Genomic DNA, 25017 nt, shown 5'->3' on the forward strand with positions numbered 1-25017 from the left:
AAGTGATATAATTGTAAAGTTCCAAGTTTATTTGTGTTTCGCGTTTGAACGATTTCATCTTGTAGATTGATTTATATTTTGTGATCCTTGTTTGTTATACTTTTGAGTTATTAAAACTTTTATAGTTTGATTTAAATAAGTTTATCAGTTCTGAGTTAATCGCGAGTAATTCGAGACCTATATTATATATGAGTGAGGTGAAGGTAAAAGGAGCACGCCATTACCGACAGTGGGAATCATAACGACCTCCAGATCTACATTACCACCACCCCACATAATTGTGGCGACCTCTGCTGATGGTCGACCGTCTCGCCGAAGCGTACACTTCCGATAAATTTACCGCGACATCTACTTCCGGGAAAAGCGTCGTTTTCCCGTTCCGGATGGAAGTTTTTCCATTCTCGTGGGGACGTTTGAAGCGGTAGCTTTGTGTTTTGAGAAACTTCGTATTCCGTTCGTGGGTGTTCTCATCAGAGAATTCAAAACCGTTGTTGAGCGTTCTAAGCCGTGTCAAGTGCATTAGGACCAGTTAAATGTACAGCGTAGTTACAAATTTATAATAATTGACAATTAATAAAACTCTATATGAAAAGCGGTAGTGAGCTTGTTTTCCATCAATTGATAAAGTAGGAATCCTAACTCCTAAGGAATAACTTATTCCTACAATTGGTGACCCCGACGTGATCGTCGTAGTGCAACTGCTATTAAGCGCGTGAAATCAAAGCAAAAAAAAAAACAGTAAATGCCGCTGGAACATTCACCCACGCGAGAGGACGGACAGCAAGACAAGATGGCGGACCGAAAGGAAACGGTAAATGAGCCCGCTCCTGAGGCATCCATCAATTCAGCTACCTTACGACGGCTACCGCCCTTTTGGAAGGAGAATCCGGCTGCATGGTTCATCACAGTGGAGATGACCTTTGATCTGGCGCGAATAACCAGCGACGATACGAAGTACCGTTACGTGGTGACGAATTTGGACCACACCGTACTGCCCTTCGTCATGGACGTATTGGCCTCTCCACCGGCGCGTGGTAAATACGAGGAGATAAAGAAACGGATCATCGAAACATTTGATGAGTCCCACGAAACCAAATTGAGGAAGCTGCTGCGCGGAAGTGAAGTGGTGGACGAGAAACCCTCGCATTGTTTGCAGAGACTTAGAAATCTGGCTGGTGGGCAAGTCGGAGAAAACGTTCTGCGTACGCTCTTTTTGGAGCAATTACCGGAGAGCATGAGAACGGTTCTCGCTATTAGCGATACGGCGGATCTGCAACGGCTAGCGCTCCTAGGTGATAAGATTGCAGAGATATCTGTGCCGAGGGTGGCGGCCATTGAAGCATCAACCCCTGTGATTCCACCACCGTCCACCAGGATAGAGGCGCTGGAGGCTAAGGTGGAGAAGCTAGTCTCGATGGTGGAGACGCTCACTACGCGACAGTCCCGCCAACCTTATAGGTCCCAGCCAAGATGGCGGCCACGCGGTAGCCCTGGAAGGGGGCGATCTGGAAGTCGGTCAACTTCACGCGAAGGGAACAACTACTGTTTCTACCACCGGAGGTTCGCTGAGAGGGCCCATCGATGCGTCATTCCTTGTGGATGGCCAGGTCCGCCGCCTACTGGAGCTTCGGCTAACCCTGCCACGCAGGGAAACTGATTGCGCAACCCCGGATCGAGATGGCGTCGGATGGTCGCGACGAGAACTGCCGTCTCACTATTAAGGATAGGAATAGTAATTTATATTTTTTAATTGATACAGGGGCGGATATCTCCGTATTGCCGCACAGATCGGTAAGAGGAGAACCCGCCATTACTGACTCTAAGATTTATGCGGCGAATGGCACTCCGATAAGTACATTCGGATCGCGGAGGTTGACTCTGAACCTTGGATTGCGTCGTCCGTACACGTGGGAGTTCATTGTCGCGAAGGTTCAACAGCCTATTATCGGTGCTGATTTTCTCAAGCGTTTCGGTCTTCTGGTTGATTTACGAAATAAGAGACTGATCGACGAATTAACTAAAATACAAACTACTGGTTTTTTACAGACGGCGACTCAAACTTCACTGACGACTGTTGACATAAACAACCCGTACAGACGACTGTTACAGGAATTTATTGCCATTACTCGGACAGTACAAAAACAGGAAGTTCCCGCCCATCAGGTACGTCAGCACATAGTAACCAGGGGCTCACCGGTCGCGGAAAGGGCGCGAAGGTTGCCCCCGGAAAAATTAAAGGCAGCAAAAGCCGAAGTTGACCACCTTATTGCAGCAGGGATTTGCCAGCCTTCTAGTAGTCAGTGGGCAAGTCCATTACATATGGTCCAAAAAAAGAATGGTGGCTGGAGACTATGTGGTGACTACCGGCGTCTAAACAGCATTACAGTCCCTGACAAATATCCAATTCCTCACGTGCAGGATTTCGCACACAGACTTGACGGAACGACAGTTTTTACTACTTTAGATTTAACGTGGGCTTATCACCAGATACCAATCAATCCAGAGGATCGAGCGAAAACCGCCATCATCACGCCATTCGGGCTATACGAGTTTAATGTGATGACGTTTGGGTTAAAGAACGCAGCACAGAGTTTTCAAAGATTCATGGACGATGTACTCAGAGGTTTGAACTTCGTTTTCTGTTTTGTGGACGATATTTTGATCGCCTCTGCCAATGAGCTTGAACACGAGGAGCATCTGAGGTGTGTTTTTGAAAGGCTAAAGGCTTACGGGTTATCGATTAATTCGTCGAAGTGCGTTTTTGGGGCACATTCTGTACAGTACCTGGGGTACCTGATAGACTCCATGGGAGCCAGGCCTGTACCGGAAAAAGTTGAAGCCATTAAAAATTATAATAAGCCAAAGACAATAGCCGATTTGCGCAGATTTTTGGGTATTCTAAATTTTTATCGAAGGTTCATTAAGGATGCAGCTGCGATACAGGCTCCACTTCATAAATACTTAGAAGGAGCAAGGAAACGCGATAAGCGAGTTATTCAATGGACGCCTGAGGCTGAGGAAGCCTTCGATAAGTGTAAAGGCTCATTGGCGGATGCAGCACTGCTGGTACATCCACGCGATAACGCACCTTTAATATTAGCTACAGACGCTTCCGATATTGCTATGGGAGCGGTTTTGCAACAGGAAGTTAAAGGAATGTGGGAACCACTAGGTTTTTTTTCAAAAAGGTTCACATCCCAAGAGTCAAGGTACAGTACGTATGACAGAGAATTAACAGCAATTTTTAAAGCAACCAAATATTTTAGACACATGTTAGAAGGACGTGACTTTACCATACAGACGGACCATAAACCACTGACTTACGTTTTTGCACAGAAATCTGATAAAGCCTCACCTAGACAATTACGTCAACTTGATTATATAGGACAGTTCACTACTAGGATAGTTCACATTTCGGGAGTAAATAATTCAGTGGCTGATGCTCTATCACGGCTGGACGTTGTCAGTATGCCAGTCGTGGTGAGTACACAAGAAATTGCCCAACAGCAGGAATTAGATACAGAGCTTACACGTATTCTGCAGGGTGGTTCTTCATTAGACCTGAAACAGCTTAAATTAGATAGTTCTGAAACTATCGTTTATTGTGACATATCCACCGACAACATCAGGCCTTATATACCAGCAGTGTTAAGAAGGCGCATCTTTGATACCGTCCACAATCTTGCGCATCCGAGTGGTAGAGCTACGAAGAGGATGATTGGCAGTAGATTTGTTTGGCCAAAAATGAATAGAGATGTAGTTCGGTGGGCCAGAACTTGTATTAATTGCCAAAGAAGTAAGGTTGCCAGACATACGGTCAATGTTCCTCAAAAGATGGTTGTTCCAGAGGGTAGATTCGACCATGTACACTTAGACATTATAGGACCTCTGCCCATAGCGAAGGGTTATAAATACTGTGTAACGATGATAGACAGGTTTTCCCGGTGGCCTGAGGCTGTGCCAGTCAAGGATATTTCTGCGGAAATCGTCGCCTCAGAATTCTACGCCGCATGGGTGGCGAGGTTTGGAGCCCCGGCCACTATCACAACCGACAGGGGAGCTCAATTTGAAGCTCAACTATTTTCTGCGTTAACGGTTCTTGTAGGGTGTAAAAGAATCCGCACCACTGCTTACCATCCAGCGTCGAATGGCATGGTAGAGCGGTGGCATAGGTCCCTAAAAGCGGCAATAATGTGTCACGAGTCACAGGACTGAGTCGCGGTGCTTCCCACGGTGTTATTGGGACTGCGATGTAGTTTTAAAGAGGACATAGGTGCATCGGCAGCTGAATTATTGTATGGTGCACCCCTTAGATTACCTGGCGAATTTTTTATGGACGTTCAACCTCTTGACAGTTTTAATATTAGTAAATTCCGTGACGCCATGAGACAAGTACGACCAAAACCCACGGTGCATCACGCACGCAAATCGCACTTTGTATCTAAAGATTTATATTCGTGCAGTCATGTTTTTGTGCGCGTTGACGCTGTTAGAAGGCCCCTGCAACAGCCATACGAGGGCCCATGTCGCGTATTGCGGAGAATATCCGATCGCACCTTCCTTATCGAGTTACGAGGAAAGGACCAGTTGGAACGGTTGAAACCGGCATTTATAGAAATATTAGAAGAGTCAACGCAACCCTTAAGGACCTATTCGAGGGTGTCGTCTGCTCTCCCTAACGGGTCGAGAGACTCGGAAGTGTAGGGTCTTTTGCGTACGTGGTAAGGCGCGGTCCCTACAGTACCAACGGGCGATTCTCATGAAGGGGAAAAAGAAAGTCTCGACACCACTAAAACTTTCACAAAAAATATAAATCCCGATCTTTTATTTTAACTAGTCAGTCTTACATATAATTCGTCTATCTATAATGTACAGTAATCCTTTTGCTTTGGACACACATAAACTTAAACCATGGACGGGCGTCTCGACCTTTCCGTGGTCGGTCGAGGAAACGAATGCCTCACGCCAAGCGTTGGCGTGGGAGAGGGAAAATGCCTTTTCCCGCGTTTTCTAGCGTTACAGAGTGCGCCGCGGCAGCCGGAAGTGCACTTTTCGACGGGACGGCCCACCGGAAGTAGGTGCCGCCACAGAAGGGGGTAGTGTGGCGACCTCTGCTGATGGTCGACCGTCTCGCCGAAGCGTACACTTCCGATAAATTTACCGCGACATCTACTTCCGGGAAAAGCGTCGTTTTCCCGTTCCGGATGGAAGTTTTTCCATTCTCGTGGGGACGTTTGAAGCGGTAGCTTTGTGTTTTGAGAAACTTCGTATTCCGTTCGTGGGTGTTCTCATCAGAGAATTCAAAACCGTTGTTGAGCGTTCTAAGCCGTGTCAAGTGCATTAGGACCAGTTAAATGTACAGCGTAGTTACAAATTTATAATAATTGACAATTAATAAAACTCTATATGAAAAGCAGTAGTGAGCTTGTTTTCCATCAATTGATAAAGTAGGAATCTGAGATCTGAGTCCAAGAAGGACCGTGGAAAGAGTTCGAGTCCAGTTCGTGTCGGGATGACACATAATTGCAGCTTTAAACACACGATGCCACCGCTCCACAAGGCCATTGGATGCGGGGTGATAAGGTGTTGTACGAATGCGCTCACAACCAATTAAAGAGAGGAGAGCCGAAAAGAGCCTGGATTCAAATTGGACACCTTGATCGGTAGTCAAAATTTTCGGGGCTCCATAACGTGAGATCCACGTGTCGAAGAATGCTCTCGCAACAGATTGTGCGGATGCCTCTCGCAAGGGCACCGCCTCGACCCAACGGGAAAATCTGTCCACCATCGTCAGGCAATATATGTAACCATCCTGCGGAGGCAGGGGTCCAACAATGTCCATGTGGACATGATCAAAACGACCATCGGGAGCAACGAAATGCTGAGGAATTTGTCTCACATGACGAGAGACCTTAGACTGCTGACAATCAATACAGCTTTTGCACCAACTTGCAATGTCGCGGTGCATGTCAGGCCACACATATCGCTGGCGAATCATGCGATCGGTGACTCTGGCACTTGGATGCGCTGGGCGATGAAACATACCAAAGACGGTTTCACGGAGACCTGCCGGTATATACGGGCGAATGGCCTCGCCAGTGATCTCACAAAAGATCGTAGTGTGGTTAGAACCCCACTGGATCGCTTTAATCTTCAACGGGTGGTCAGGAGAGTTACGAATCAACTGAAGCTGTGAATCGGCTTGCTGCTGCTTCGCAAGCTCATTAAGATCGACCTCAACCGGAAGGCGAAGAGAATCTATACGAGACAGAGAATCTGCCACGACGTTGTCGTTACCAGCAACATGTCTAATCAACATGTCTAGGAGAAGCTTTATCAGCTTTCTGCATGAAGGCATAAAACGAATTTTTGCTGGAGGCTGAAACTCAGGATTATTACCGCTCTCTTCTTGAATATTTGTATCTGATATGAAAATAAGAGATCAATATATTACTCAATTACTACAATTAAATGGTTAATACAATTAATACTTGTATAATATTCATACCAGACTCAATCTGCTTTGGAACTGCTGTTGGTAATAACCTGGACTTGGAAGGACCCATGTACATTCTATTTTCGAAATGGTTACTACATACTCTGCAGGTCTTGTGGTAGTGTTGATATTCCAAAGACGGAAGATCTTCTCTACCACATGCCTGAAGCCAGAGCTTGCATCTAAAGAATATAATGATATAAATATATATACTTGAAGCATGTTATTGTTCCAAGATTTATGTTTCTATAGTACCTAAGTTCTTATATTGTTACAGACATATGACTTTATAATACTTACAAGTCTCCATTCTTAAGAAATCTAAAAAAATGTACTCCTTCCCCTCCTCGATTGAATCTTGCTGTACAATTTTTGTAAGAGCATGAAACTCCACTTCGTTTTGGAGCACTCATGTTGATATTTAAAAAATGCTGCAAACAAAAAACAGAAAACAGAAACCAGAAAATAGAAAATAGAAAATAGAAAGCACAAAGCAGAAAACACACAGCAGAAAGTAGAAAACGGAACAAAATCGTAGAACAAGAAACGATATCTGATAAATATACAAACCTCACGGTTGTACGTTTCCAACAGAAATGACCAAGCCACAGTGCACTTCGTATCTACCTGGTACCTGCCAGGTAAGTACGGAAATTCCCGGTTCATGACGGTCTGAAATGCCATAAACTCTTGCTTTTTGGAGCATTCTGACAAAGAAGTTTCCACAATATAGGTTGTGTACGCGAATCCACAGTACAAACTTGTCGTGCGCTCACGACTGTTCACGGTCAAAACCGAAGATAGCCGAATGGCCCTTTAAATGGGTAGGATCACTTTGTCCCACTCTACAAGTAGTTTCTCTCTCAGAGTGTCGCCTCTTATTATACTTACTCTTTGGCCTGGCTTTGCTTTATGAAAGGGCGTTGCATTGGTTTTATTTTTTTTTAACTATGATGTACCAATCCGACACTCTTGAAACTTTTACAGATAATAGTTAAATAGTAAAGGATTATTCTTAATTTTTTCGGTGGGTGTCACTCAAGGGATTGTTTATAAAAATCACTTCCAAAAATTTATTTATTAATTTTCTACCTTTAATCATCGGATAAAAATTTTGAAAAAAAAAATATGAAATACAGCTAATGAATACCTATATACTAGTTGCACGTTGCACTTTAATGTGTTCAAATATCTTAAATAGTTTCCGAGAAAAAAAATAGTAAAGTTTTAGGGTTTTACCCTCATATCTCCCTTATCAGAGGGGGTGGAGGGTTGAAATTGCACACAATTGTTGTTTAGGCAAAAAGTATTATGAGGTATAAATATCAACCGAAATTGTTGCTGAGGCCGATTCACTATGCTTATACGGCTAGACCCTTTGATAGTGTCTGACAATGAGTTAGTTAGGTTTATATTTATTTTAGAAAGAGACTATCTGCCCATGTGAGAACCAATCAGGTTATACATATAAGGCAATATGGCGTCACAATAACGCAGCAAATCCGCTAAAAATGTCAAACTTTACACGCTTATAACCTTTTAACCATTGGATTCCTAAAGTTAAAACTAGCATTTTCAGATTCTACGCAAAAAAACCTATAAATCTAAAAAAAAAAGGTCCAAAATTTTGGGTCCGATAAAGTAAAGTTTTACCTCAATGACACATTTCCTCTAGAGAAAAAAAGCATGAAGATATTGTAGCGATATTACAGATTGTAAGAACACAACTATTCTACATAAACTTGTAGAAATATAAATATTAACCAAAATATTAAGTAAAATAAGGATGGAGAATAACGTTATACCCTTAACTAATCCTTGGGATTCTTTATCTACGGTAACAAGATTTGACAGAGGTAAGTAATATAACCTTAAAATACCCGCTCAATTTAAAAATGTATTCAAATAAATTATTTCATTAAAACATTATATTATTTAAAATGCCAATATTATTTTAATAAAGAGATTTACAAAACTTAATCTTTAAGTATAATAAAATACTGATTATTTAAGAACATAATTAAAAATTACAATTTTAATCAATCTTTCTATATGAATGTGTATCTTGTTTCTATACTTAATGTTTCATATGTTATTTGCATTGGTAGGCAATGGTGCAAAAACTACAGTATGTTTGAATAATGATAGCAATCAAAATAATGGACAACTTGTAAGCAGAGTTACACCTTCTACCAGTTTGTTAATCGAGTCACTTATACAACAGCTTTGTGTGCTATTCGAAGGTGATAATTTGGTTCGCAGAAACAAATTATATTTTGGTAATATATGTATTTTTATTATAAAAATTAAGACAACTGTATATTTAATAGTATTAGGAGCAACATTATGTTTATATAATTCTAAAATGAAATACAGTAATTATAGAATGGACATGCTTATATTTTGTCATCATATAATAATATTATGAAATTCATAAAGTAACTTTTCAATATTTCTTGATGGTTTATTAAAAATAGTTGCATTGTGAATATGATAATTTTTAAATTAATTCTTTTTCCATTTCCAGTCTAAATTTTGTCACTAAGTTTTCTTAACTTAAGTAATACATCAAAATTAGTTATTCTTCTTGTTTTAGCTATTTGTGATAGGCTTCACGAATTGAAGTTAATTGATAGTTCATACAATATGATGGAATTTGAAACATTGAGAAGTCAGTATCAACGTGCATTGTATCATTTAGTCACAGTTGCACGTGCAGCAACTGGTTGTGAAAGTATACTGCAGGTTCCTAGGTATAAGATTCAATAAAAGATATCAGTAGACATGTGTCATTATAAAAGGATTATGTAATCTGTTTTACATTTATCTTGTACAGTTCATTAATACCAGAATGGTCCCGGTATCACAGAGAGTTTCAAGAAATAGGTTTTATTGCTGCTGGTGGGTTTGGAAATGTTTTCAAAGCCTTGCATCGTCTTGATGGCATCGAATATGCTATCAAAAAAATAATAGTACGTTCTGGACGAGTTAAAAGTATCATGCAGCATCTTGAAGAAGTAAAAACGTTGGCCAAATTAAATCATACCAATATAGTTTCGTATAAAGGTGCCTGGATTGAATCAACGCTATCTTCAACTTTTATACCAAGTTTATTATCTCCAAATCATTTTCAAAGCAAATCAAGTTCTTCAAATCACAGAAGAAAGAGCAGATATAAATTGTATAGAAGTCAATCTTCTAGTACACAGAATCAGTTAAGTCCTAACAGTAATTGTAGTGGTCAAAGTCCAAAAAAAAGTGATGAAGATATATTTTTACAACAAAATAAAAACGCAAATTGTAAATTTGGTAAGTGTATTTATAGAAATTTAAAAAAGAAAAATTATTCACTGAAATTTAGTATATAATTGTTATTATAGGGGAGCAATTAAATGATGGAAATGTTACAGAAGAAAATATTGATAGAAATAATTCAAATAGTATATCTTTCAGAAATGATAGCAAGAATCAAGATAAGAAAACAGAAAATAATACAAATTATACAGATGGTACTGATTCGTATGAAGAAACTAGTAGCAATAAAATACTTTATCCATATGTATCTCAAATGGTTTGTATATAATTTTTATTATTATTTGAAAGAACGTTAAAAAATTAATATCTAATTTAAAGAACGAACAATACGCAACATTGTATATACAAATGGCACTCTGTGAGAAAACTCTTCAACAATGGCTCGACGAAAGAGTAGAGATGACATCACAAACAATGATTATTGCAATATTGACGCAAATTCTGTGTGGCGTAGATTATATACATTCTCGTGGAATTGTGCATCACGACATAAAGGTAATATAAAGATAAAAAGTTCACATTCCAAATAAAACACTTAAGAAACTTTTTATAATTTTTTACCTTTATTTTAGCCGAGCAATATATTTATTTCAATGTCAGGTCGACTGCAAATACAACTAGGAGATTTTGGTTTAGCTTGTCCATTGCAAAGGGAAAATCATCGTTCTATACTTGGTACACATATGTACGCTGCACCAGAACAACTACAGGGGAAATGTAATCCTAAAGTACTGTCTCAGCTTTTTTTGATTCAATATTAATTTTAAGAAATACGTCAATTTAATTTATATCGTTACAGAGCGACATATACAGTCTAGGAATAGTACTTCTAGAACTATTAGTACATACAAAAACTTACATGGAGAGGATTGAAGTAATTAATGGCTTAAAGCGAGGTCAAATACCAACAACATTGACTGCTACTTATCCTAAATGGGTATGCAATTAAAACAGAATCTTTTATATCTGATCAAAGAAATATTTCAAAGTTAATTTAATTAATTCGCATACAGGCACATATAGTAAGCCAGTTAGTTCAAACCGATCCTGAGAAGCGGCCATCAACGAGTCAATTGTTACAAAACTTAAATGAAGACAAAGATATAACGATAGCACAGTTAAGAAATGATATTGCTGAAAAAGATGAGACAATAAATAAATTACAAGAAAGGATATCGTTGTTAGAAAGACAAATAGTTAAATTTAATATACCGATTAAGGATACATAAACGCTCCTTATAATTGAATTGAAAGAAGACAATCTTTTAGAAGAAGTATATCTCGTATTATTTTTTCAATAATGAGCAATAAAATGAGGTAACAAATTTTATGACATTCTTTTTGGTTTGAGAATTACATATTAAATGTTTGAGTGCTAGAGTAGTTGCAGGAATGTATTTAAAAAATACTGAGTATTTTCAAAATGAGTAATTTTTCTATGTTAGTAATTATAACGCTTATTAATTCAATTAAAAATTGTTTGTCAGCACTCGGACAGTTATGTAATAGAATTATGCATTTATCAAATACGTATAAATATAAAAATTACATTTAATAATTTATTTCTTTTTTAATTTAAATCGTGAAGTTAACGTATAATTTTTATTTAAGAAAATAAAATTTAATAAATCAAACTGCATATATGTTATTGAATTAATAATAATAATAATAATAATAAAGGTCATATTTTTATATGAATATAATATGCATCAATTTGATGTGAATGTAGAGAATTTTTTTAATCTATTTATTAGAATTAGTAATTGTAATAAAATTTTTGTAAATATTTTTAAAGTTATTTATTTTGAATTTACTTGCAATAAACAGTATACAAAATAATAAATTTCGTGTATGGTGACATGCATGTATTTTAAATACTTTGTATAAATATGTTTAATTGAGATGCTTTTATAACAGCAATAGCAGTAGCAGTTCAATTATTCTACTATATTATGAAAGTTCATGGCATCAATTTTGAACTATTTCATTAATGAAATATAATTTTGATATTTATCGAATTACATATGCAAAATATTGTTTTAATATGCTGACAGCCATACAAATCACGGAAAACTCATGCTGCCAAATTTAATGAAAAAAATGTAATTTACTAATAATAATAATATAAATTAGTGTTAAAGAAATGGTCTGAATTAAATAAATATACAGTTTTATTTTCCATAATATACATATATAAAAAAAAAGACAGAATGAATGAATCTGGTGACACCTTAATAATAAAATAAACTACATTATTAATATTGAGTCTTAAAATGTACAAATAATCATTTAAACAAAATAGCACTGTACAACGAATTTTTGTATGCAGTAACTTTTGTTCAATACATTTTTTCTTTATTTTTTTTCATAAGTTTGTAAATAATAGTGGTATGAATTATATTAAATTTGACCAGTATAGATGTGACTTAACATAGCAAAGTTTGCAAAAATTCTTTCTTATTTTCAAATTAATACATTTTAACAGTAATTACTATTGGATAACAATATCTAATAATTGTTTAAGTTCCGTTCCTGCAGTTATTCTAGTTAAGGGTCCATCCGGGTTAACACATTGTCTGATTAAATACTGTATATTCGAATATTGTTTTAATATATTTGCAGGTATATCATGTAGGAGACCACCAGTTAATACACTATTGTTTGTATTTAGTGACAATAGTATCTGCAAATATAATATTTCGTTTAAAAATTGAAAATAGAAAATTAAGGTGTTCTGTTTCAAAACATTTAGTTATTTCTTGTAACAAATTTATATAAATGGTATATCATAGCAATAACCAACCTTACATATTGCATAATAGTTATGGTCACTAATTTTATGATTACATATTTCAACAGAAGAAAATGCCAAACATTCGGGGCAACTCAAGTCATCTGCATTTACATGTAATTCATCCCATTTTGGTGGTTTTTCTAAGAAACATATTTAAGAAAGCATGTACATATTATTTTTTGTACTCACTGCTGGTTTTTAAATGACAAGATCTTTTGAATTAATAATATTACCTTTAGATGTAAGATTTTTGTCAACAATAATCACATTTTCTAAATCTATGAATTTCGCATTATACTTTAAATCAACTGCTATGTTATCAGCTGATACATCAGTTAAATAAAAACTGAAATTTTCATTCTCATAAGTGAACGTATGAGCAGCATTTAAAAGACTGGAAACTATTTTAGCTCTATTTAACCATGGTTCATTGTAATAAGCAGTTAATGGTAATCCCACATATTCTTCAATTATAATTCGTCCACAAGCACCAAAATATTTTGGCACTGGCCAATTTTTGTCTGCAGATAATATCTATATATCAGTAAAAATATTTTACTTATAAATTTATTCAATGCTGATATTTTTATGTATACACAGAATAAGAACCTTTACTGTAACATTATTTATAATCATTGGCATAACTACAATTTTTTAGGGGGTGCCAGCTCCCTTAGAAATTTTTGAATTTTGAAACTAGAATTTTAGAATCTTAAAATTTTAGAATGGTGAAAAAGCTAGCCACATTTTTGAAAGGCCAAGGCTCACCTTGGTCTGTACCCAGTTACATCAATGTTTATAATATTTATTTTGTATTTAACAAAAAAATCAGATACATAGTTTAATATATAAATTTTAGGTAATTAATATTTGAACTTATAAATTAATATCTATACCTGTAAAAATAATGGCTCAGGATTAAGAACTGTTAGCGTCCAAATATTTATATCAAGTGTTTCTGAATCTACGTTTTTATTGCTAAAATATATAGGGTGTAACAGATCATTTAAATGACGAACATTTGGACATAGTCTTAAATGACTAAAATGATCTTGAGTAAAAGATAAACTGACTTGCTTTTCTATGAGTTTATAAAAATTTACATCAATCTGATTATCTGTTTTTTCTGTATTCATTGGACAAATATAGGAAAAATTTACGTTTTCACAAATCATACGATCAAATTCATTTAATTCAAAAGATTGCGCCAATTTTTTCAATATAACCTTACTTGTATTAAATGTACCAAAAAATACATTTTTTACTCCAAAATAATAAGAAAACGCGGAGTAAAAGTCACGAAATGTAATATCTACTTCATGAATATAATCACACGCAGAAGTACCAAAACATGTTGGACATTTATGTAATTCTGTCAAATAATTTATGTCTGGTCGGAGTATAATTATTGTGGACCATTTTAAAGAGATTACTATTGTAATGAGAAAGAATAACTCCCATTTCTTAAATTTTAAAATACTATATATGTACGATAAAATCATGTGTTACCAGTTACCAGTACTGAAACATAACCATAGAAATACAACGATATATAGTGCGTGAGCGGTCTTCTGTATGTAATTCTAACTTAATTCTTTTTATTCATAATTTGATGTAATAAAAATATTATCATATGTTCTGTTGTTAATCGTATCACATCTTTATTGCATTTCGCAAGATCTTATGAGGGGACCTTAGAATCTCAGAATTTTTAAATATTATTAGAACATTGTGAAAAGAGTATATGAAACTTCATATATATACATATGTAAATATATGTATAGGTATCAGTGACTACAGCGAAGAGAATTTTTATGTAAATTTTATATTATATCCGTACGTCTTTAAGAAAAGATATAAGAATACATACATACATACATATATACAGAAATTTCATTTTTGATCAAATAAGTGTTTTATGCAATCTTTAATATTTATAAATGCAACTAACGAGCATAGAAATTAAGGAAATTAAATTACGTATTTTCGACAGTGTTTGTAGTCCTGAGGCAATGTATCGGAGTGCTAAGGCAGTGTAACAATTAGGAATTAAACAAACAGGGTTAGCTCACACGCTGAACATGCAATAAGTATATAGGTTTTTGTTTCTGTTTTTCCTACATAAAATGACAATAAGCAGATATAAATCGTATATGAAATTAAGTAAACCGCAGTATGAATAAGTCCCATGAAATGTATTATGCTAGTTATAATATATGTACATAAGACATGTGAATAGGTATAATAAGTAGGTTAATCTTTAGGGATAGGAACTACGAAAGACTGGATGCGATAAAGTACAAAGTATGGCATAACATCTCTATTTTTGTAAAATTTATTGTTATGTAAATAAACGTTTTTGAATTTGAAAAAAATTGGAGTGCTAAGGCAGTGTAACGGTTTTGTATCAGGTTCAAATCCCTCTGTAAACGTTAATTGTTTTTACATTGATAATATTTTTATTCAATTTCTAGGATTGTCCATAAATTATGTATAAGGAAAAAGTGATTCAGAACATATTAAAAAATTGTTGAAACCATTTGATGATAGTATATCAGATAATCAGATGATCACGTTCCCAGTAAGCACCCAGTTAGCAATCTGCATGAAGATCAATGATTGGCAGTAGATTCTGTTAGAATCTGTCTACAAATCCGTCTGTTTCCGCATTTGGCTTGGTTTTTGCAAACAAAACCTGCTGACAGAATCATATAGCAGATTGGCGGCAGAAACCGTGCAGGCAGATCCTGCTAAAATAACCTGTTGTCAAATTGGAGGCAGAAACAAAACAGAGTCTGCGCGCAGAAAGGCATCAGATCCTGCAACTTTACTATTCCCTTTAAAATTTAAATCGCTGAAATTGCAGGATCTGCTGCCAATTCCAGTCTTCTACTATCTATAGTGTAGAGATGGCGTGCAAAATCACTAACGGTGATTTATCACAGTGATCGTAGAATCACGATCACGATCGTGAATGAAGTTAAATCACGTACTGTACTGTGTGTACGTACAATAATTAGATTTATGATATTTGCTGCGGTTAGACTTGGACTCGAAAGTCAGTGCTTTTTCACTAGACGAACGGACACTATGATTGATATTGTACAATTGTTTAATAATTATTTAATAAACGCGTTAAAGTAATTAACATAATCATCTGATAAAAGCTTTCGAGTATTCAATAATTTAGAATTTCAATAATTTATTTGAAATTATAAAATACACTAGACGAACGGATACTATGATTGATATTGTACATAAATACATACATGCACATTTGACCATGGAAGAACTGAATTGTATCATATGGAACTTTCTGTTTTCACCTCTAATTATTAAATTCGTCATAATAAACAGTGTAACTAACTTGAAGAAATATTTCACATGGTTTATTTTTTTATAAAGAATGTTTATGTTTAAGATATATTTTTTAATGTACAATTGAAAATTGTATGTCTCAGTTTCAAATAAATATAAATTAACTTCAGGTGTGTAATGAAAAGCTGATGATACTTGTTTTCTGGACACTGCTTCCACCTATATCAATTCTATTTGAAAGACTTTGTTTATACTGTGCACTGTTTTTTTCTTTTTTCTTACAAATTCAATGAAAATATTTCACGGCGACTGAAAAAACTGAAAGACAGGTACTGAGTTTTAGCAGCATTATGAAAGAAATCAAATGAATTCATTAGAAATATAGACTATAAAAATATGGAATCCTCAGAGAAAAATCCAGCCAGGCGAATATAATCCCGTTTGAGACATGCATACATTCTCTGTGGTTGTGGTGTGGAGGTTGGTGAAGGTCTTGGTGTTACAATACGCAAGATAAACTCTTTACAGGAAGGTTCGGGGAATGTTTTCAGTTTATTCTCTCCAATTGCATCTATATCAGCATTACTGTTGAGAGAAGTCATTACGAGGGCAGCCTAAAATATACATATTTATACATATTACATAATGAACAAAAATATCTAAATTAAAAACTGATTAAAGTTAAATACTTTTTGAGCATCTCTGAACATTGTTGTTATTCGAGAGCCAATATTTCCTCTGGATCCACCTGGTACTTCTACTTCTTTTCCTCGCATTAACTGTATCAGAAACGAAGTAAACTCTTTTGAATCATCATTTCCTCCCAGTTTGTGTTGCAAGGAGTTTACTTGGGCAACCAGAGCTTCAATTCCTTCAATGTCGCGAGTAATTTCCTAAAATAAATTCATTTATTTCATTGCAGATTTGTAAATATAAAACTTTAAATACCTCGTACAAGTGTAGTTTTTGATGAATAGGCTTTGTCGCATACTGCAGTTTGTTTAATATACTGAGTGCAACATCAGGCAAATTTGGTAAAGCATCTTGTTTTTGTTGGCTTAAAGTATAAAGCGCTGCGTGACTTAAAGTCGGTAACAGAAACTGTGCGATTTGTCCTATACGTTTGCAACTTAGAAAATGCAAAGCTTTTTCTGCTTCCCTTGTATCATCGAACAATCTTTTCTGTCGATGCGCAGGAACAGGTTGAGCTGAATTCCAGCTTGTAGACCATGGGTTATTTGGAATTAGCATTCTTGCTGATAAATGTCCTATATTAAATGATATTATTAATGTACACAAATGTTATTTAAAATTCCGATCGCTCTATTAACACGTTGACTACCATGTCATCCATATTTGGGTGATACTTGAATTTGCATACGAATCTATAATCTGCAGTATGTCCCGCGTAACTGGAAACACTCAATTATTTTCTAAACTATTAAAGATACAAGAAATTGCTTTGGTGGTCATTGCATGGTAACAGGGGGCAACATTTTGACGTTGACGTTGACCGCTGCTGATATTTCCCACTGAAGTAAATTTTTCCTGTGAAAAATCTCCAAATTTGTTAGCGCAATATCTCGAAAACAAATGAAAATCAAGTGTATACATGCAAGCTTAATGAATTCGACTTCAAAAACACTATCAAATGATCGAAAGAAAAATATATAGTTCCATTTAAAAAACCAAACTTTGCTATTATATTTTTGAAAATAACAATGCAAAAAAAAATTCGTCTACGTCAAAATGTTGCCCCCTCTTACCATGCAATGACCACCAAAGCAATTTCTTGTATCTTTAATAGTTTAGGAAATAATTGAGTGTTTCCAGTTATGCGGGACACACTGTATATTATTAGGGATTATTTTACTTATTTAATTAGAAATATTTATATGGCAGTTAACATGTAAATGAAGTTTAAAAACTATATGATATTGTGAAGAACCTGTAGGTTGACCCCATTCATCTGTTCCATCATCTTCTACCCAATCTCTTGGGGAATACCATCGAATAAAATCTTCTAAAACTGCTCCAGGATTTGCTGCCTATAAATATATGTAGTTGCTTTCATAAAGTTTATTTAACAAATTATTTACAATATAATTTTCATTGAAATAAAATGTTTAACTCTTTGTTACATTATGTTGTAAATCTGTTATTATGCCAGAAAATTCTTGTACCTTTTGATCATTTATTGAAATTAATAAAATATAACAAGTTAAGCATCAATCAAGTGTTCTGGCACTAAAATTTTGAGAAATTCAGAAAGTAATGTTAATCACTTTGGCCTAAGCTACATTTATTAATGTATCAATGATTATCACCTTGAAAGACTCCATATCAGATAATAAAGAAGCACTCATTAATCTAGCCCGCATTTCTGAAGCTTGTTTATCAGTTCCAAGCTGCATCATAACTTGTGCATCTTCCTCAAGCTGATCTTCAGTTTTTGGCACGGGATCCTGAGTTACCGGTAAGTAAAGAGGATCTCCGCTTTGAATTAACCTAAGTAATAGTGGTATTTTATATTACCGACATTAAACTAAGATCATAATAAACAAAAGCTTTTGTAAAAACTATAACAAATTATTTAAATACTTTCAAGAAATAGGGTTGATGTTACGTAATTGTAGTTATTGATGTTTCAAATTCGCGCCAATCGGGATATCTAATCGCAAGACTTACATGCGCGCGCAACATCTCGGCCCTCTCGTGCGCGCAACAAACATTTGCGCCTAACGAAGAGAAAACAAGCAAAACTTTTTATCCTTGTTTCTTAATTTGTATGCAGGCATAAACCAAACATTTCACTTATTAGAAAAGGGATGAGCGGTTGACAAAACTCTAACATTAGGAAATAGCAAGATACTCCTAATAATATAAAATGAAAGAAACAGAATTGCAGATTTTACTTGAACGAAGGATGCTTGGCTAATCTTCCTGCTGGTTTGTTCCATAATAGATGTTTCGCTTTCAGCTGTGTCCTTGTCACCGAATCGTCCTCGTTTGGTGGTTCCTCGCTGGTGCACTCGAAAAACTCTTCTTCTTCCGACTCTGAAGAAAATGTTAACGTCGTGTACAATGCAAGTCGTTATTCTTATAATATTTTATCTTTTTTCGGTAAATGTCGATATCTTACCGACCTCATCGATTTTGCTCATTTTTAAATATGTTGTTGGGATGATGATTCTAAGCAACTTTTTCCAATGGTGGTCCGCATATCTTGAGACAGGCCAATATCTTCTAAACAACACATTGTCGGAAAAAGTGTTTCAAACAAAAATTGTCATGTGTCAGGACACGTAAGTGTAAGGAGCATTGTATTTATAATCGCTTTATAATTTTCAACAGACATTTTACCAATTTTATGACAAAGAATTTCCTATTGACGACGAAGCGAAAATTAAAGATCCTAAATACACTGTATAAAAACGAAAAATTACTCGATTGCCGGCAATACCCGTAAAACGTCTTAACTCAGAAACAGCTTTTAGATTGCGAATCTGTCATAAATCAGTAAATGAAATCTCTACGTATTGTTCCGTCGAAGGGAACAAGCTTGTTTCTTTACATGAGCTGACTGACGATTTTTGGTAGACAAACTTTTATCTACTACACAATATGTAATAAACCAACTTAAAGAAGGTGTTGAAGTTGGTGGTCAACACTTTGAGTACCTTTTTAAATAATAAATAAAAATGTTTGTTGAAAATTATAAAGCGATTATAAATACAATGCTCCTTACACGTGTTTTTACCCATCACATCTTAAATATTTAATGGTTTCCTCGGAAAGTTGACAACCCACGAAAAAATCTTTCGAACAAAAGTTACCTATTTCCTCCTAGAGAATATAATAGTATAATAAAAAATGGAGGGTTCCATTAAAAAAAATAAAGTTGACCTTCATATGACCTTCAGGACCGCCCTCTGAAAAAATTCATTCTGACCATCCAATTTGCCACTTGACACATAACAACTGTTGTCTGAAAGATTTTTTCCAAAAATGTGTTTAGAAGATATTGGACCTCCCTGTATATGTAACTGTCGCTCGACATTAGTTTTCGAGATGCTTGTAAAAGAATTCTACATGTACCTTCACCTTCGTGGCAGCAGTGTATGCGTCAAATTGGGACCATCACTTTTCTTCTTTTTCCATAAACATAGCATGGTACTCGGCAAGCAGTATTCCGGTCATCGTGAGGCGACCGGCAACGCAAGCCAAAATTTAAAATCATTGGAACCAGTTAAGTTTAATTTTTAAGTTCATCCGTCGTAATGCACACTGTTTGTCGGGTACTGTGTTGTGTTTATAGATAGAGGGGATAAGTGGTGTCCCAATGTTAACGCACACGCTGCCACGGATGAATAGTTATACGCAGAATTCAATGAATAGTAGCAACTTTCTTTTGCAAATAGCTCGAAAACTAAAAATTGCTTAGAATCATCATCCCCGCAACACATTAAAAATTTACCAAATTGTTAAGTACCTGTTTCAAAGTCGTCAGTGTCCATGCTTTGAGACCTATGTGCAGATTCTTCTCTGGCCTTTTTTTTCTCGATACAACAGTTCATCATCTGGTAACATAATAAACAATAAGGAATTATTGAAACAAATAAAATAACAAACAAGTTTTACCTGAAGCTTTTGATGCAATATGCAGGTCCGCACAGGATCCGGAAATCCTGGACTGATTCTGGAAAAACAATGTAAACAAATATTTAGTGTTGCTATAATTTTGAAAACTTGAGCGTTAATATTAAGATAAGTAATAAAAATATACTTTATTTAATGTAAATATACAGCGTGATAATTGAATATTATTGAGTATAATAAGATTTTCATACTATGTAATTCGATTTGGAATTTCATCTTACTGATTGTATTACTTGAGATGTTCAGACCAACATGGGTAGAACTACTCATAGCAGAGAGGCGCTGAAGTTTAAATCTGTTATCTCGGGCTCGAACGTGTTAAACGGCAAGAATTTTAGGTTGTTATATGTCGAAACATTATATTTTGAAACATTATAAAATAATTTTTAACAAAAAAAAATACAACCGACTTCAAAATGCGCTAAGAAGTATGGAATAATTTCTATTTCTATTATACCAATATTCCACAGCTATTAATAAAATGTATTTAATTGTTAAATAGTATACTAAATACATTTCAACCTTTTCGGAGGCGGCGCAAAATTAAAAACTTTTCTTCTACTCGGAAGATCCTAGTTCAGGGGTTGGCAACCTATGACACGCCGGTTACCGAATGACCCATTTGATAATTTCAAGTTAACAATGTTCAACGGGAATCAACATACCCATTGCGGATTAACTACATTTACATCAGAAGTGCTACCAACTTCTGATACAGTCGTTACAATTGCAAATGTTTTCTGCCGTATCTATAACGTTTCGAATATGTTTTCTTACGACTTATTAATTACCAAGTTTGCCATACCGCAATCAAATCGTTATTGGCAGCATCGTTTGATCGGGTATTTTTAATTTTGCGCCGCCTCCGAAAAGGTTGAAATATATTTAGTATCCTATTTAACAATTAAGTAGATTCTATTAATAGTTGTGGAATACAGATATAATTGAAATAAAAATTATTTTATACTTTTACAGTGCATCTCGAAGTCGGTTGTATTTTTGGTTGAAAATTATTTTATTAGAATTAGAATTTTGGTGGTGGTTGCTTCCATAGCACCATTCCCCCTAGAGAAGTCTCTCATGCCTGGTTATGTACTCGTGGCGCGTGTTTATGGGTTCTGGCATGCTGAACAAGAGAGAAGGCCGTCATCGATGGTTCCCCCTTTTATCAGACTACATATTGTGTTTTTGAATCGAAAGCAATAGTTTTGAATCAACAGTTTTCTCTGATATTTTCCGCAGAGAAAAAATGTTTGTAATTGGATTTTCTTCTAAAGTTTCAGTTAAAAAAATATGAAAGGTATCGGAAAAATCTAGTACGTTCCGGGCGTCATTTTCATTGCTATTGTTGTGCTATCATATTTAAACGATTTTAATACAAAAGTAATTCATATTATTTTATATATTAAAAAAAGTTCATACAGAAACACAAGCATATAAAAAAAAAAATGTTTATTTTGTTTAGCAGATCGGACCATGATCAGAGTCGAATCAGGAGTTTTGGGATCTACTGAAACCGAATCTGATGTTCAAAATATTCCGCCATGCTAAACCATGAATAAGATGTAATGGTTGAATATTTTTTTTGCACTTATCTGTATCGTACACAGTGCTGTCAGTAGAGACTGTGGGACCCGGGGCGAAAGCCGAGATTGTTGAAAACATTTAGTTAAAAACAGATACTTTGAAACATATTCATAACACGTCTATTTAATCAATAATAATTACCAAATGTGAAAGTATTTAATCGCGGGGCTCAAGACAAACAAATAAAAAAATTTTAAATCTCAAGTTTGAAACTTCAAAATTCAAATTTCAAAAATTTCAGAATTTAAATCGAAAACTTCAAAATCCGAGAGTTTAAATCTAAAGCTTCAAAATTCAAATTTCAAAATTTTAAATGCATCATTTTAAAATTCAAATTTTTAAGTTTTCAAATGAAGTTTCAAATTTTTGGAATTCAAAATATAAAAATTTCAATGTTTCAAAATTCAAATGTTAAAGCTTAAAAATTTAAATTTTTATATTTTAGAATGCAAAGTTTCAAAAGTTTACGATTCAAATTGTATATTTCAAGATTTCAAACTTTTATTTCAGGATTTCAAAATTCAAATTTTGAACTTTCAGAATCTAGATATTTAAGTTTCAAAATACCAAGTATCTAAATTTAAAATTGAAGATTTCAACATTTTTATTTCAGAATTTGGAAGGAGTAAATTTTAGAGTTCTGAAATCAAAATTTGAAATAGCATAATACAAAGTTTCAAAAAATATGAAATAAAATGTTTCCTGAATAAACATGTACACGCGAGTGGAAGAGGCTAGTTTCCTCAAAGAAATCTACCATGCTCGGTACTGTACATTTGTTAGATTACAGGATACTTCTAAACACTGGTATATCGTAAGTAAGTGTGGAACGTTTTTTTTTTTAACAGAGCAGTATCTACATGGAATCTGACGAAAATCGACACACTGGTTCGGTAGTTCACTGTCGAAGGAATGATCGGACGAATGAACGAATGAAGAAACGGGCAAACGGGCGAACGGACGAACGAATTACTCTTTCCATAGCTGTGTGTGCTTCACCTGCCCTACCTTGGTAGGCAGCGGTGCCGGTACGAGCGAGCATTTCCTAGAGGGGGTCGAACGCCAAGCGAATTCTTGCAGTCTACTCGAAGACCGTGATGCCATCGAGACGAACTTAACGGTTTCCAGTTACGAAGGAGTCGCTGTCCGAGGATTACGTTCCATCCCGGCTTGCTCGCGAATTCCTCCTTCATTTTTTTTCTTTTTTGTTTCTTCCTACGACCCGTGATTTTCCGTCGCTTCGGGTTGACCGTTCGACTTTTCATTTCTGTCGCGGGCAACAACAGGTGGTATCCGTTAATTCATCGACATTCCGGTGTTCCTCGTTCACCGTTTCTCTTCTAATACGTGTTATTTTCGTATTCGATAGCGAATTTTCGTGCCACGCACACGTTATGGGCCAATACTGATTGTGAACGAATTGCTGACAAATATGAGTGAGTAAATCCACCGTGGAACTTTTTTTCTCTTTATTATTATTTTTACGAGTTAGGCGACTTTTTCGATATTCTAAAATTCGGTTTTTTACGATTATGATTGTGTCTCACAACGAACAAGATTTTATAAATTAAAACTCATAATAAAATTAAAGTAAACTGATTAATTAATATTGAATTTATGATATTGATGCAATTTATGATATTTTTGTATCTAATAGGGGTTATTAATATCAGGTTAGTAACTAAATTCACGACCTTCACATTTTTTCTTACGGAATTATTTATTAAAATTTCAGTCCAAGTAAGCGTCACTCGATTTAACATTTACGTTAAATCTTATTTTTTTTTTTGTGATGGAATTTGGTTTTGAAGCAAAATATTTGAGAAGCGCGTGAATTTAAATACAAAAATGTTACGATTATGTTTGACAGTCTAAATAAACACTAAACACTAAATAAACAGACTAAATAAAAACAAAACTGTAATTAAATATTATTTATTGCTATCTTAAAGATATTAAATGAACGTCTTTCTGATTTAAATTTTTTGAGAATAAAAACAAAGGGGTCAAGATTTATTTTATGTCTGTGGTCAAAAGAAAATGAGGTCGTTCACTTTGCAATTTTTTAGAGAGATTAAGATTTAAATGCGGAGAATTAATGAATATCACGCCGCTATTTCTAATAATTTGAAAATTTAAAAATAAACATGATCTTCTAAGATTAAATGAATTCAACATTTTATGTGTGATACACGTTAACGAAATTGATGCTGTTAACATTAATTAAAAATAGGAGATTTTAGGAATTTTAATGTTGTTCGGTCTGATAGTTTTTGAATTTTTAATACAATAATAATTCCCAATGCTTAATATTCTTTAATCCTCGAACGGTGGACCATGGAAAGAACCAGAATTTAAAAAAATTATACATTAAATTTTAGATTAATATCTTTGTACATTTAGGTCACGATTGACCTAGATTCCGCTATCCAAAGATTAACGTAACAGTAATTTTGTAAAATTCAAATTTTCAGGCCGTTTAAAACGATTCTTATTGAAAGCTATTAAAATTTAACTTTCACACATGATTTAAGTTTTAGTTGAAAATTAAAGTACGCGCCAAAAATTTGAAACAAGTAAAATAAGGGATAATTCTGAATACGTGACCTGGAGAAATTCTATTAGAAAAGTTGCTTACATCCTCAACAAGTATAATGATTATAACAGCGAGTTTCAAAGGGCGAATGCACCTACGCACACGTTTTATAGGATCCTCTTCAGCTTGTACTGGCCGACCTTGAACCATGTACTACACGAGGCCAACATATACGCGGTGTTCGTTTCATTTGTATCGAATTGTATAAGGTACTTTAGAAACTTACAAATTATATTCTATTTATTAGCGTAA

At 34.9% G+C, this 25017-nt stretch overlaps 6 protein-coding genes across 8 annotated transcripts in view; 3 read left to right on the top strand and 3 right to left on the bottom strand.

Annotated features, from left to right (window-relative positions):
* The first annotated feature begins 790 nt into the window (after window positions 1-790).
* LOC123987834 lies at window positions 791-1657 on the top strand. Its single transcript, XM_046285985.1, has one exon. It carries the CDS (start codon window positions 791-793, stop codon window positions 1655-1657), a length of 867 nt encoding a protein of 288 aa, XP_046141941.1.
* A 3063-nt stretch (window positions 1658-4720) lies between these two features.
* On the bottom strand, window positions 4721-7449 carry LOC123987840. Its single transcript, XM_046285995.1, has 5 exons — window positions 7388-7449; window positions 7067-7310; window positions 6797-6927; window positions 6509-6678; window positions 4721-6423 (listed from the first exon to the last, which is right to left on the bottom strand). The coding sequence occupies exons 1-5, from the start codon at window positions 7423-7425 to the stop codon at window positions 5351-5353; spliced, it is 1656 nt and encodes a 551-aa protein (XP_046141951.1). The 5' UTR covers window positions 7426-7449; the 3' UTR covers window positions 4721-5350.
* A 419-nt stretch (window positions 7450-7868) lies between these two features.
* On the top strand, window positions 7869-12606 carry LOC114880956 (eukaryotic translation initiation factor 2-alpha kinase 1-like). 2 transcript variants are annotated; one of them, XR_003790192.2, is made up of 10 exons: window positions 7869-8352; window positions 8605-8775; window positions 9093-9249; window positions 9333-9805; window positions 9877-10067; window positions 10130-10306; window positions 10384-10539; window positions 10611-10748; window positions 10825-11128; window positions 12434-12606. XR_003790192.2 is itself a non-coding variant. In XM_029197507.2 (9 exons), the coding sequence occupies exons 1-9, from the start codon at window positions 8283-8285 to the stop codon at window positions 11038-11040; spliced, it is 1749 nt and encodes a 582-aa protein (XP_029053340.2). In that variant the 5' UTR covers window positions 7869-8282; the 3' UTR covers window positions 11041-11139. The 2 variants fall into 2 exon arrangements, 1 of the variants encoding a protein (XP_029053340.2); XM_029197507.2 differs by lacking the exon at window positions 12434-12606 and having other exon boundaries at window positions 10825-11139.
* Window positions 11961-15086, bottom strand: LOC114880957 (divergent protein kinase domain 2A-like). 2 transcript variants are annotated; one of them, XM_029197508.2, is made up of 4 exons: window positions 13502-15086; window positions 12839-13139; window positions 12615-12745; window positions 11961-12494 (listed from the first exon to the last, which is right to left on the bottom strand). In XM_029197508.2, exons 1-4 carry the CDS (start codon window positions 14105-14107, stop codon window positions 12303-12305), a joined length of 1230 nt encoding a protein of 409 aa, XP_029053341.1. In that variant the 5' UTR covers window positions 14108-15086; the 3' UTR covers window positions 11961-12302. The 2 variants fall into 2 exon arrangements, with proteins under 2 accessions (XP_029053341.1, XP_046141733.1); XM_046285777.1 differs by having other exon boundaries at window positions 13837-13961.
* Window positions 15087-16027: 941 nt separating this feature from the next.
* LOC114880958 (rab3 GTPase-activating protein catalytic subunit) overlaps window positions 16028-25017 on the bottom strand; it is a 65126-nt gene continuing 56136 nt past the window's right edge. Inside the window, exons 7-14 of the mRNA XM_029197510.2 lie at window positions 20565-20622; window positions 20416-20503; window positions 18839-18980; window positions 18251-18431; window positions 17872-17971; window positions 16872-17191; window positions 16613-16816; window positions 16028-16537 (exon numbers count right to left, since the gene is read on the bottom strand). Coding sequence (XP_029053343.1) covers window positions 16310-16537; window positions 16613-16816; window positions 16872-17191; window positions 17872-17971; window positions 18251-18431; window positions 18839-18980; window positions 20416-20503; window positions 20565-20622 — 1321 coding nt within the window. The 3' untranslated portion in view covers window positions 16028-16309. The remainder of the gene's footprint in view (window positions 16538-16612; window positions 16817-16871; window positions 17192-17871; window positions 17972-18250; window positions 18432-18838; window positions 18981-20415; window positions 20504-20564; window positions 20623-25017) is intronic.
* The window catches only part of LOC114881488 (leucine-rich repeat and fibronectin type-III domain-containing protein 5), a 54930-nt gene continuing 53171 nt past the window's right edge, over window positions 23259-25017 (top strand). The window contains exons 1-2 of the mRNA XM_046285771.1: window positions 23259-23455; window positions 23539-23605. Of these exons, the coding sequence (XP_046141727.1) occupies window positions 23602-23605 (4 nt within the window). The 5' untranslated portion in view covers window positions 23259-23455; window positions 23539-23601. The remainder of the gene's footprint in view (window positions 23456-23538; window positions 23606-25017) is intronic.

The sequence above is a fragment of the Osmia bicornis genome, chromosome 5, assembly GCF_907164935.1.
Source record: "Osmia bicornis bicornis chromosome 5, iOsmBic2.1, whole genome shotgun sequence".
In the NCBI taxonomy this organism is placed as follows: Eukaryota; Metazoa; Arthropoda; class Insecta; order Hymenoptera; family Megachilidae; genus Osmia; species Osmia bicornis.